General features: G+C 38.9%; 1 protein-coding gene across 13 annotated transcripts in view; it reads left to right on the top strand.

The window, feature by feature from the left end:
- Positions 1–14,304, top strand: part of LOC134206078 (short-chain dehydrogenase/reductase family 16C member 6) — a 132,179-nt gene that overhangs the window by 104,276 nt on the left and 13,599 nt on the right. For 11 of the 13 annotated variants that reach the window (XM_062681773.1, XM_062681772.1, XM_062681771.1 and 8 more), the window contains exons 3-5: positions 909–1,214; positions 1,288–1,465; positions 1,537–2,080. The exons of the other annotated variants lie outside the window; for them this stretch is intronic. In XM_062681773.1, coding sequence (XP_062537757.1) covers positions 909–1,214; positions 1,288–1,465; positions 1,537–1,980 — 928 coding nt within the window. In that variant the 3' untranslated portion in view covers positions 1,981–2,080. Of the gene's footprint in view, positions 1–908; positions 1,215–1,287; positions 1,466–1,536; positions 2,081–14,304 lie in introns of those variants that run through there. 13 annotated transcript variants of the gene reach the window in all.

Here is a 14,304-nt window from a genome sequence, read left to right as displayed (position 1 = left end):
ATAATATTTCGTTGAAAAATGCAATTTTTGCTTTTAAAAGTTCTATGTAATATGTTTTTATTTCGTGGAAAATTCTTATGGAAATTTTCCATTATTTATAAAAGTTTCAAATTACTTGTATTCAAATCACTTCAAGCTGTCATAGTTAACTAACTTGAATTAATTTTAGGTCTTTATGATATCTATAACTGACTTACATGGCCAGTCATTCCTAATTGACCAAATCGACAAAAAACGATGACCGAATTGCACCATCAAATGGATTCTAACCTAACCTACCTCACGAAACAACAATTACACTGGTCCAGCGTCGAGACCAGCCTCACTAGAAGTAATGCAATGCACCGTTTAACGACACAGATTAAGTGCATCGTTTGATGATCACCACCTCTCATAAAAACGCTAAAACACAGACCGCACACCATCAATTCACACATTTTAGTCTCATTATCACCCCCCTGAAAAAAATGATATTCGTTCATTCGAGAAACCGCAGTAGAGCTAACATTGACCTTCGTCCATTGCTCACCCATCCGTTCGTCCGTCCGTGTCCGCGCCTGATCACACGCACCTCACCCTCAACATCGGTTAACATCTATGCAGTGAAATGTGAATTATGTGTGTTTGTGGTGCAATGGAAACGGTGTCAACCAAAAAAACCAAAAGGGGCAACGAGAGTGACCGCCGGACCGTCCTGGACCGCGGCCTTGTTGCACCGAAACGGTCACATCGCACTGATCTTGCCGAGCGCTTGTTCAACACCCCGCACGCACCACCACCGTCACCATTCGGCTTGTCACTTGTTTTGGTTCCATGTGTAACCGTCCTCGTGGGTGTAAGTTGTTCGGGAAGATCTTGGGCAGAACCTAATGAGTTGTTCGTAATACCAACCTCCCCTCCTATCGCAGCCAAACCAATCCCGGCGTACAGCTGTACAATGCGCTGTTGATCCTGGTTGACGTGGTGATTTTCTTCGCCAAGTCCGCGTACAACATTGTGATGAGCTTGATCCAGCTGGTGCACCCGCCGGAAGCGGAGGACGTTAGCCGGGACATTGTGCTGATTACGGGAGCCGGTCACGGCATGGGCAAGTGTCTTTCGCTTCAGTATGGTGCTCTTGGGGCGACCATAGTTTGTGTGGACATCAACGAGAAGACCAACTCCGATACGGTGGCGGAAGTGAAGAAAAACGGAGGAAATGCTTTCGGATATGTGTAAGAGATTGACATTTGGGATTACTCTAATCTGGTCGGGATACTCAATGTTTCGTTTTTTGAATATCTTTAGTTGTGATGTGACGAGCAGGGCACAAATTGTTGATGTGGTTCAGAAAATCAAGCAGGAGGTCGGTGTCGTTACAATTTTGGTAAACAACGCTGGAATCATGCCAACTCATCCGCTGCTGCAGCAGACTGAACAAGAGATTACCAAGACTTTCCAGATCAACGTTATGGCTCACTTCTGGGTAATGAGAAGACCGTTAACCCCCTTCCGTACATCTTAACTAACTCTCGATCATCATCCTCACTATTTCAGCTCATTCAAGCCCTGTTGCCGGACATGATCCAGAAGAACCGAGGCCACATTGTTGCCCTGTCATCCGTTGCCGGTTTGGTCGGTTTCAAGAACCTGGTCCCGTACTGTGGCACCAAATTTGCCGTGCGTGGAATCATGGAAGCCTTGTCCGAGGAACTGCGCGCTGATCCCCGCAAACCGAACATCAAGTTCACCAGCATTTACCCCTACATGGTCGATACGGGACTGTGCAAGCGACCCCACACCCGCTTCCCCGAGTTGATGAAGATGGTGAAACCGGAGGACGCTGCCGCCGCGATCATCGACGCCCAACGGCGAGGCGTGGTCGAAACCTCCATTCCCAAGCACCTGCTGTTCCTGAACACATTCATGCGCAACTTCCCGCTCAAGAACGGGCAACTGTTGGGAGATTTGCTGGACACCGGTGTCAACTCGGACTTGTAGATTAGGGATTAATTCATTACTACCTCTAGCTGTATGGGTGCGTGTATGTGCGAAATAAATCTGCGTACGACTTGCTTTTTGATTACAAACAGCTCTTCCACTTGCAACGGCACTTGACGTCATCCGATAAGAGCGCCTCGACCAACGCAAACAATCTCCAGTATGCCCCGCACTGGAGTGCTCTTAGAAGTCATAAAACTTTCGAAATCCCCCGTTCGAACTAATCCGGCAGCAAAAAGAATAGCTTCCTCGAACGCGTGTACAATTACTTTGCCCCGCGATGAGAGCCTGTAATTAGCCACGCGGCGCGCGGCCGCGTCACAATTAACCTACACCGGACTTTAAGGTACGATATGTGTGCTGGAGGATGACGGCGCATATTCGAGCGCCCGGTTGTTGTTTGCTTCGAAAGTAGCCTTCCTCGCGCTGCTGCCGCGCGAAGCTGCGCCGAGAGCTGTATGTCTAGCCGGCGTTGAAGGTCATAGTTTGGATCGCTACCGGTTCCACCAGTAGGTGGCATAGTCATCAATTAAACGGTGATCGACGACTGATTGCTTCGGTTCAAATTGCCGGGTGTACAGATGGAAAATTCTTGTGCATTTGTTTACATTTTTGCTTATTTCTTTTTTATTCTCTTATTCACGGATCACAAAGTACATTTTCATTTAGGATTTCACCAGCTCTAGCCTTTAATCACATAACTTAGGTGAACTAGAGATGTCCGAATATCGATCGACTTAACCGATTAATAAGCTCATCACTCGAGTAAATTTTAATCGATTGGCTACGTCCCAATTATCAAGATTCTCAAATTGAGATAATCAATTAGTTTAAGTCGATTACCGAAACGATTATTCAAAAATGGTAATATTCGAATTCCTTTATTGAATTGTTATTGAATTATTAATTGTAATTTAATTGGATGTGTTACTAACCCGAATACCACAATTACTACAACTCAAGGGTTCATCATATTTGAGGCCTTGCTGCCGGTAGAGCCCTACACGGATAAACTCAGAAACTCATTAATGAGTAAAAAAGTACTCACTTTAAGATGTTATATGTAACTGTCAAAAAATGAGGGAAAATTGACAACTTTAAATGGGTGGAAAAACACCCATTTTAAGAATGGGATTCTAGTTCAAAAATGATTATAGTATACACACAAATGGGTGAAAAAACACTTGGGGAGAAATTGCCAGTCCGATTGCCTCGAGGTTTAAGTTTTAAAAGTGATTCCTTTTTTTGTCATTAAATCTCGCTTAAAATAAAGATGATGAAAAGTGTTGTCTTAACATGTAAGTATTTTTAACGTATCAAACATTATTGTCGATTAATATTCGTTTTTTCAGCTACTACGAATGATAACTTAGATAAAATAGCCGGAGATTTCAATCAAACTACATTGAGCGTCTGCCGAACACCACCACCAGCGTTGTGAGAACAGCCCTCGGAACTGCCTATATGGACCTGATAATGATATGGACCATCTTGCGAACATCGTTTTCGGTAATCTCAGACTATTTGGAGCTGACGAATGTGTATACGCAGACATATATGGAGTTGAATGAATTTCCAAATTTTTGTAACTTTACAATTGTACCTACCCAATTATGTTAAGTCGCCTTAGTACCCCTTAATGTTAAGTCGCTCTAAAGTTATTATTTAATTATTAGCATTTTTGTAAATAAAGTATGTTGATTTAACTTTTTCATTTGTTTTCCACGGATTTCTTAAAAATAAGCTACATATTACGGGTTTTCCAGAAAAAATCTTTTCTCAAAGTGGGTATTTTTCCCCCATTTCGAGCTATAATCTAAAGCGTTATAATGGGTAAAAATACCACACTTTTTGACGTATACCGTGTTTACTCATTAATGAGTAAATCAATATTTACTCATTTTATGAGTAGATCCACTTATTCCCCAAAATGAGTGAAATTTTACCCCTTAATGAGTTTCTGAAGTTCTCCGTGTATAAGTCACTGTAGCTGCCGGTAACTGTTTGTGTATTACCCCTTTCAGGATGAATGTCCAACATTTTATATTGAATTTGTAAAGTTACAGAAGAGAGATAGGTCTCCGCTTTCTTCAACAAATTTGTTGAATTGAATGTTGACTTTCCAGGACTTTTTTGACTTGAATCAATTTATTTTCTTAGTTCATTCAAAGTTAATTGCCTATGTTCCAGTTATTAAGCCACTTATCTTGTCCTTCTCCTTCTCCGCTGCGGCAGCGGTGGCGGAATATTTTCAAGACATTAAAGGAAGAGTCTTTTAAATTTCGCATGAAAAATTTAATGATCTTCTCCAGAAAGTTCTATAAGTTTTTCCAAAATTTGGAAAATATTTTCGGATTTTCCACGAGAACTATTTTGAAGTTTCGAGAAATCTTTGGAATTCCCAAATAAAATTGTTTGTAGAAAATCGCAATTTATATGAGAAACTTCAATATTTTCACAAAAAAATGTTCTTAAATTCTACAGGAAAACCTTCGGAAATTCACGAAAAGTTCATGTTGAGTTTTGATTGAGTATTCTTCGAAATTTGCACAGAAAATTCTTTATAATAATTATTGTAGGAGAGTGTGGCTGATAAAATGGGTTTTTTAACGTTGTCTTTCTCAGTCTGGAATAATTAAGACGGCTATTTTGACATAACCAACGATAAAATAGTAAATTCTTGAGAATTTCCGCGGGAGACTCTAAGGAGTTTTCAAGGAAAATTCTCTGGAATATTCACGAGAAATTCTCCGTAAGTTTAACGGAAACATGTTGCAGTTATCGAAAGGCTAGTGTATTGCCCATAAGAAATTCTTGGGAAATTCCATTGGCCGAACTGGTAATTTGGCCGAAAAATCGTTTGCTCTAACAGGTCGTTTGGCCAAATAGATCATCAGCTCGAAAATGCCGTTTGACAGGATGGGCCATTTGTTCGAAAATATTGTTTAGGCCAGGGCTGCTGTTAAGACCTGTATGAAGGAGCTTGAGCTCATGTTTGAAACTTAAGGCCTAACAACTGATGGAGCTCCGGCAAAGACAGGAAAGACACACATTCAGAATAATGTGGACGGAAATGGAAGCAGAATAAATTTTTTGAACCACCCTAATTTTTAGTTGGCTGCGAACGGTGCCGGTGTTTACTTCAGGCTAGTGACTAATTGAATAAAGTAAAGCTTAATAAGCATCCCATGAGCATTTCGGGTTGATCCTGTGCGGAATGATGTTAGACAACTTGTATTCAGTTACGCTATGAGAAGAGGTGAAGTACAGTGCCCGAGTAGACAAAAATAGAGAGGAGATCAAGTTATACTAATTGTAAGAAGTAATCAATATCATGTGCCATTAGTTTGCTCTTATTCATGGCATATCTTGCTATTGAAATGATATTTTTGTGCAAATTTTTGATATTGTTGCCTGTTCTTTTATCTCTTATATCAATTAAGTCCATATCATGTTTCGTTATTCTGTTCATGGCTTCTGCCCGGGTGGTACTGGTAATCCAAGGGGAGGGGGGGGGTTTATTAAATTTGGCACGTAACTGCTAATTAATCCAACGTTTGAACCGAAATACATTGGATCCATTGTAGAAATATGTGCATTATGACGGGAAACACATCTATTAGCGATGAACTGGTTAGTAATTTAAATACTGAACTTTTAATCGACGCTATTCCTTAGTATCAGAATGTTGTTGGGAGATGCTTCGAGAATGGGGGGTGTAGAACCGTTAGCGGACGGGTGCCATACTGGCTGCCATCATGGTACTCTTCCAACTATGTCCTTAACTATGACCATTTTTTTTTCAGCGGTATGCTAACAAATTAAATTGGTTGATTCCATGAATAACTAAAGAGGGATCCAGCTATTTGAAGATCTCAAATCGGTTTCATCATATACTCAGACAACCCAATCAGCGCGGGAAAAAAAAAGTGATCCTTGCTTATACAGTCGAAATTGGCTGGTAGGGCAACCACCTCGACCCAACTAACGAATTCAGTTTTTTAGTTGGGTCAACTGACTTGAACACGTGCATTCCTACTTGTATACATCATAAATAATGTGAAGTGACGTCAAATCCCGATTTCTGCGTTTCCAATAGATTTTGACATATGATTGCTTTTTAGTTGGGTTATGACCCAACAAGCGGAGACCCAATTAAATAGGTGATCAAGTATTAAAATCCCAACCAGCGAATCACGACTGTATTCAGAAACGTTCTTAAGTCAAAACTTTGAAATTGGATAAACCCTCTGGGACTCGCTTGATTCTAGATCCCGCCCCTGCTGGTGTGAGAGCAAGCTTTTCTTGAAACCGTTGAACTTTTTACAACGGTGCGAGTTCCTGAAGGTTAAACTTATTTGTATTGGTTACATGATTTATTTTGCTAACTATCAAAGTGAACGTATTTTTTGTGTTAAGCAATTAGGTAGGCTTCTCAAATTTACTTTAAATTCCTTTATCTTACTCAGGTTTTAATAACAAAAACCAACTACGCTGAGTTAGGAAGTGAGCCAGCCAAGGGCTGAAAGCTTCCATAATAAAGATAATAATAATAATAATTACTACGCTAAGCTATTTCAAATTTCATTTCTTATGAGATACATTCGGTTTTTATTTTTTCCCCGCAAACTGACAGTCGATTTATAATATTTTTTCTATAAGCTTGAAACAGAAAACCCCGAGCTACCCAAAACTTATCGAACTTGCTCATATTTCAAGTGAAGATTCAATTCAAATAAAACACGATGTAGGCTAAAATTATTGCAAATTGAGAGGAATTGCTATTGTAATAGAATATTCATCAATAGCACGTTCAAACCTCCCATTTTAGCTCTTTTAGTGGAGTTCGTGGCGTTAGGCACAAGGAGATTGGGAATATTGGACGATAGGCATAACGTATGTTTGGCATAATGTATTGTCTATCCGGAATAAATTTATACCGCTTTTATACCGAAGTTGCATTTTTCTCCAGATACAGGCAGCTTTCCCAACTTCGGAAGTAGTGCGCTGGATTCGCCTAAAGATGCGCTAAACAACGCATCAATTAGCTTGACAAATAAAACTTCGGAAGAAAGTTCGGTTCGGAAGTCCCGACTTCCGAATTCTAACTTGGTGCTACGCCGACAATATGTTGGGCATAATTCTGCCTTACTTTTGTCATGCGCTGTTCTTTGGATCATTTTATGCCTAATGTCCGTTATGCCTAACTTCCTTAAGCCTAATGGGGTAAACTCCTTTTAGTGGGTATCCAATTTAACATCTTTTCTCATTTCTCAAGTCCATAAGGATTTGAATAGGATCAGTAGCCAGGATAGAATTGAATAAAATCATCATCAGTAAAGTGCTGCGTTCCACCAAATATACTATATTAACCAGAGGGGGGACAACGGATTTTTTTCGTACACTGTAAACCCGACAATACTCTTTAAAGAGTAAAATTCATCCATTTTTTTTGTATGTATGAAACTGTCAAAATAATGGGTAATTATTTTTTTAGGATAATGTTTATTTAGTGCCCATTTTCAAGTTCCATGTTTTTACTCATTAATGAGTGAAAATCAAGTTGAAATAATAATGAACAAATATTCGAAGATGCTGATGGCGGAAGAGGTAACAATTTTTCTATTTATTGCTGTTATTTTTAGTAAATATCTTATAAATTTTGTCTATTGCAGCCCAGGGATCTATAATGTTATCCGCAAACAATAAAGTAGCCTTCAACAAGCCCTAATTCCGACATCCGGCATAAATGCAGTAGTTCTTGGTGCAGCTGCTGGTGGTGTTTCGCTGATAGGGAAGACAAAGACGTTTCTCGGCAATAAGGAAAGCCTTCCAGCGTTGGTCCCGGAGCAACTATTGGTATTCTACCGGATATCGGGAAGCCGTAGACGGTGGTCGGTTAAGGGATGCCTTAGATTTCGCGATTGGCTCTGGACGCAGCTGCTGCTATTGCTCTGAACATCGAAACGCCGAATAAGTTTATCGACATTCGGAAACGGCTTCGACTTCAATGACCATAAATATATACAAGACAGAACAAGAGAAGCATTGGCGCTTTTGCCCGAACATTTACATTTAATTGATTGTTAAATATGTTTTTATCATGTGCAATAATAAAGATTTTTCATTAAAAATAATAAACCGCCTAATTGTTTGCATAATATTTATACTAAATTTCAACCAACTTTTCAAAATAATAAAGAGTAAAATATACCCGTTTTTTCAAAAATTATTCCTTGGATAATGGGTAAAAAACACCCCTGAATTTGACGTAAAGGGCCTTTACTCATTAATGAGTAAACGCTGTTTACTCTTTTAATGAGTTGAACTATTTAACTTCATAATGGGTACTTTTTCACCCATTAAAGAGTACTTTGGTGGCACAGTGTATGGACTTTGGCAAGTATGACAGTCACCTCTTATTTGGTGCATAAATTTATACTCCAATGTCAAAATGCTCTTATACTTTCACGTATTGGCGGGGTATTCGTGAACATTTGTATTGTTTACCATTTTTATAAGAGAGAGTGGTGTCGAACGCATATATCAAATTAAAGAATGATACGATCAAAAATATACAAAATGCGTTAAAATGTAATGTTATCGTTTCCATTCTTGACCGAAATATGCTGATAAATAATTAGAAGCTTCATACTGGGGAGAAACACACGTTACTGGCATTTTCAAATCCTCCGTGCGTTTTACAGCATTCTCACTGACGGTATTGTTTATATGCTATAGACGATGCCGTTGTGGTGGTGTCGGAATCATTGACTCGATTAGTGGCAACCAGAATTTGACACCTTGACACCCGCCTGACATTAACAATATGATTCACTCTCACGAAATTTTGGCGACACCGCATGTGGCGCCATCCGTGCCCAAAAGGATCGATACACGCTGAAACGAAACTACCCAAAATATGAGGATCGGTAAACACACACACTTCAAAATGTCATCACAACAAAAAATAGGGATGTCTTATGTTTTTTGTGCGCATAATCGATTAAAGTTAATCGAATACCAACGGAAAATCAAATGTCAAAATCAAAATTTGGTAGACATTTTTTTACTAATATGTATAACAAATTAGATGTTGCGCGTTCAACCGCCGGTGCACCATATCGATACACGGTGAAACATTTGGAAAGCTAAGAGGTTGCTGTTGAAGTTAATACTTAATATTCTGCATTCACATCTCGTTTTATACTCGCTCTCCGTTTTCACACTTTTTTGCCGGTTTTCATCTTACATTGGCAACTTACATTCTGCAGCTCGTTTGGCTGCCATATATTTTTAATTTTTTGTTTTAATTTTAAAAATATTTATAGGCATCAAATAATACGGTTCTTTGGGAAATTTGACAATCAAAGAATCGACTGAGAGAAAAAAACTAGGACGAAAATTTTCGTTTTACTATTAGTTGCATAGACGTTTTGATCAGACGCTCGACAATGCAGGCACGAATATCTCGCAGCATGCTGTCAAACTTACATACCAAATTATCCACCCGATCCTTAACAGCCGATTGATAATCGAACGTAGAAAATGAATATCTACCGGGGTTGAAATGAATATTTGGAATTGCGGTTGATTTGCACCGATGAATGATTATTATTTTACTTTATATACTAAACAGATTTATATTCTAAGAATCTGACTTGAAAATGTTAAATCCATGCACTGCAGTATGAAATGATATTCGTATTTTGAGATTTCAAATTGAATATCAATGTACTAAACTGAAGATTGATTTTGACACCGCTGTTCGTGTACATACCATCCTATTCATTCGCACATTCAAATTTGTGAAATACTGGCGACTAGATTGTGTGTTGGATGTCAACTATTTGAGTGTAGGTAAAAGGACTTTTTTGTCCGTTTGGGAAGTATCAATTTGAAAAAGGCATTTTTATATTATATCGTACAGCTCATGCATTTTTACTATTTACATATATGGATTTTACGAGCATTTAGTTCAAATTAGAGCTTGTGACATGGCTTTGTATTTTCTTGCTGATATTTCACGTGTCGGAAACATAAAAAATGATATCACGCTCTGAAAATACTCAATAAATTTACAAATATGAAACATTTTGAATCTATTTATTCATCTGTTTATTCACAAAATTATTTGAAATATCCCTTGTCACTTTTAACTCCCATTTCTAATATTGTTTTCCTGATTGAATCATGGCAGGATATGAACACAAAATACAACAGCCGTGAAAAACCAACACAATCGCACTCAAATATTTAGAATGTGGCAGTAATCTAGCTGAAATTTGACAGTAGGACAGTAAAACCTAAATGAAAATTTTGAGTAAAGACGGGTTCGTGAAACTAACTAAAACGCAATATGAAAATCAAGAATGTTATCGATCATTTAGTAATTCGTGTTCGATCATGTTTGTCAATAACTCATTCCAGAAACTGAATTTCAAAATGTGTTGTATGGTGGACTTCTAGTGCGAAGGTTTTTCTGCAACTCTGCCTTATGGTTCGTTGTGTGAATTATGTATATGTTAGCACTTGGATGCTGGCAACTATGGATAAAAAATCTTGCGAAAAACTAGCTAATGTTTGCAATTATTTTCGACTCAAGAGAAATTGAATCAATATTTTCTAACGCGCCGCAAGCATTTTCTTGTATGCGGAACAGCTTCTATTGGAGCAGTCGGATCACAATTTATTTTTCTGTATTATCGAAAGTGTAAAAGAAAAAAAAATCGATCTGTTAGTGATCGATTTATTCAGATAAGTATGGACATCCCTGCAGTGTCGTATGAAAACTTTTCAACAGTATGACTGTCACTGTAAATTGGCAGGAAGATTAGCTAGAATAAACAAGAAGAAAACACGTTTAGATTCCTCTTTGCTCGCTAGATGATGTTGTTATCACCGGCAAAAGGTTCGCCATTTCGTTGTATGGGAAAGCTCGAAGTGAACCATATTGTTAATATAATATATTTGGTTCCACGAATGAGTGGAAGCGTAATAAAGCAGAGAACCAAATAAAGAGAGTAAGGAAGAGTTAAGCAAAATCACTTGGGAGTGTGGCGTCTGGTGAAAGAGCACTCACTAAGCCTTCGGAGCGATGCTTTAGTATGCGACGAAAATCGCAGAGACTGTTTTGTGTGTGAAAAAGAGCGAGTGAAAAAATCACCACAAGAAAAAGTTTAACGACAAATTCGCTCTTGTTTTGCGACGCACAAGCTCAGGTTTGATGATGCTCATTTTTGTGAGATTTGATGCAAATATCTGTTCCTCAAAAAAACTCTGACTACTCGGCGAGGAGTTTATGGCATGCCTGAGCTATGAGACACAGACGTGTCTTCTAATTTCAACGTCTCTGCTTCCAATACAAAAAAAAAACGTACAAAACGCATGTCATAAATCAATATGATAAATTTTCAAAACCTAATAAGTTCTTTAGGAATGTTTACTAAATGACTGCTCTGTTTCAATATTTCTTTGTTCGGCAGGACATTACCTTGAAATAAGGGAAACGCGGGATATTTCGCGGGACACTTTTCAGCGAGGGACAAATGGCGAAAATGCGGTACTGTCCCGCGAAACGCGACGTCACTTTATTTAAGTGTAAAAATTTTTATCGATTAATATTTCAACGAATAGGGGGAATGACGGCTTTGGCAGATTTTATTCTATTATTGGCAGGGAGGTTTTTTATGACTGATAATGCTCAAATATGGCCTAAACATTTTTTGCATATCAAAGAATTTGGTCGACAAAAACCCCCCTGCCAATAATAGAACAAAACCTGCCAAAGCCGTCTTTCCCCCTATAACATTTATGTTAAGAAAATTATTTTGAGCTTTTTAGTGGACTTAGTCGAGTCAAGTACGAGACACTGAAGACGACCTTACTGTTGAGTTCGAAATACGCATCTGTCAAGGTACAATTAAGTGGTGGAATTAAATGGGATTGTACAAACTCGTCTTATGACAAGTGATAACATTCATGTTTCTCACATAGAATTCCTAACTTGACTGTTTTTTTTGTTTGCAATACAATAATGTTTGCTTAATATTAGATATTTAATTTACGAATTGTGACTTCATAGAGAAGAAAAACCGAAGGAACGTTTGTATGGACCTTGTCATTTCTGGAAAATTTATAATCATTCATATAAGTTTTTAAGCGTGTCGTAAAAGATGTTACTGTTCTCTATGCTTCCAATACTCGTTCATATTACAGGGACTATATACACCTTTTCTTCGGAACCTAAAACGTGTTAAAAATGCCAGTCGTTTGAATTCTACTCTGTATAAGCACATGTTATGAGGGTACAAACCAGTCTTAGGCGTAATCCGAAATATTTTTTGGAAATTTGTCAATAGCAAAAGGAAAAATTCGTCCCTACCAAGTAATGTGATGTACGATAACGACGAAGCAAATACACCTGTGGAACGGTGTGAAATGTTCGCCAAATTCTTTGCATCAGTGTTCGAGCCAGTACAAGCAACAGACGCCGAAGCTGAATCTGCATCATTAAATGTACCTCTGGACCTTCTTAATTTGACAACATTCGTGGTTACTCCTGGAATGATTATCGCTGCTGCCAAAAAGTTGAAAAGCTCCTTCTCCTTTGGTCCTGATGGCATCCCATCTATTGTGTTCTGCCGTTGTGCAGCTGTTTTTGCTGAGCCGCTTTCCTCTATTTTCAATCGATCACTGGACGACGGCATTTTTCCGGACATTTGGAAACAATTCTATATGTTTCCGGTCTACAAAAATTGTGATAGAAAGGATGTCAAGAACTATCGAGGAATATCCAACTTGTCTGCAGCATCAAAGTTATTCGAAATAATTGTCAGTGATGTTATTCTTAGCCAATCGAAGAACTACATCTCTACCGATCAGCATGGTTTTATGCCGGGTAGATCAGTCACTACAAACCTGCTCAACTTCACTCACACTTGTATTACTGCTATGGAGAATAAGGCTCAAGTAGATGTTATCTACACCGATTTGAAGGCTGCTTTCGACAAGATCGACCACAACATCATGTTGTCCAAACTATCGCGCCTCGGAGCAACGACCAAACTCACTTCGTGGCTTGGTTCTTACCTAACTGGCAGAACACTCCGTGTGAAAATTAACTCGTGCGTTTCGTCCCCTTTCTGCAACTTATCTGGCGTGCCACAAGGAAGCAACTTGGGACCTCTGCTGTTTACACTCTACGTTGCATCGAAATTGGGTTTAGATTGCAGAATTATCTATGCAGACGACCTGAAAATATATCTAATAGTACGATCAGTTGATGACTGTCATCGTCTGCAAAGTTTGTTGAACGTGTTCATTACCTGGTGCTATCAGAACAAATTGACTGTCAGTGTTCCAAAGTGCTCTGTTATGACTTTCCATCGTTCAAAACACCCATTATTGTTTGATTACCGTATTGATGGAACCACACTTCAAAGAGTTACGGAGGTTACTGATCTTGGAGTTGTGTTGGATCCAAAACTGACGTTCAACGCCCATTATACGTCGATAATTGCCAAGGAAAACTGGCAGCTGTGTTTTATATCGAAAATTGCGAAGGACTTCACTGTCCTTGTACTGTGCGCTGGTTCGACCTATCGTGGAAACCGCTTCTATTGTCTGGAATCCAAATGACGTTGTATGGAACTTGAGAATTGAACGTGTCCAACGGAGGTTTATCCGAATGGCCCTGCGTCACTTACCATGGCGTAATCCACTTAATCTTCCTCCATATCCTGCTCGGTGCAATTTGCTCAATATAGACAACCTCGAAAGAAGGCGAAATCTGCAGCAAGCGACATTCGTGGCTAGACTACTGTGCGACTCTCCTCGGTTGCTCGGGCTACTGGATATTCGTGCCATTCAACGACCTCTTCGACAACGATCACTACTGCAGGATCCATTTCATCGTACGTTCTTTGGGCACAATGAACCTGTCTTTGCAATGATCAGGACATTTACAATGGTTGAGGAGCTTTTTGACTTTTGCGAAGCACCCGAACGTTTTAAAGGGTGAAGAGGTCACTATCATTGTAACCGTTAGTTTTAGTTTCATTTATTAAGACTAAGTTGTCAGATAAATTATAATTAAATAAATAAATACATAAATACAAATACTTTTATGTGCAGAATATGCTAGAATACGAATTTTCAAAATTTTATTTTTGTCGTTAAGTCAACGCAATGTGTGCCTTTCCATTAACTAACTATCCAGTTTTCCGCGAGCGGTAATTACCGCCAGCTTGCCTGCGGGCTAGTCTCTGATTTGACGTTTGTGGAGGTCAACTGCACCCACCGTTCCGAGCATTTTTATCGATG

This window comes from Armigeres subalbatus, chromosome 1 (assembly GCF_024139115.2).
Source record: "Armigeres subalbatus isolate Guangzhou_Male chromosome 1, GZ_Asu_2, whole genome shotgun sequence".
Taxonomy (NCBI): domain Eukaryota; kingdom Metazoa; phylum Arthropoda; class Insecta; order Diptera; family Culicidae; genus Armigeres; species Armigeres subalbatus.
Note: the sequence above shows the minus strand (reverse complement) of the source record. Positions and strands in the feature narration are given on the sequence as shown.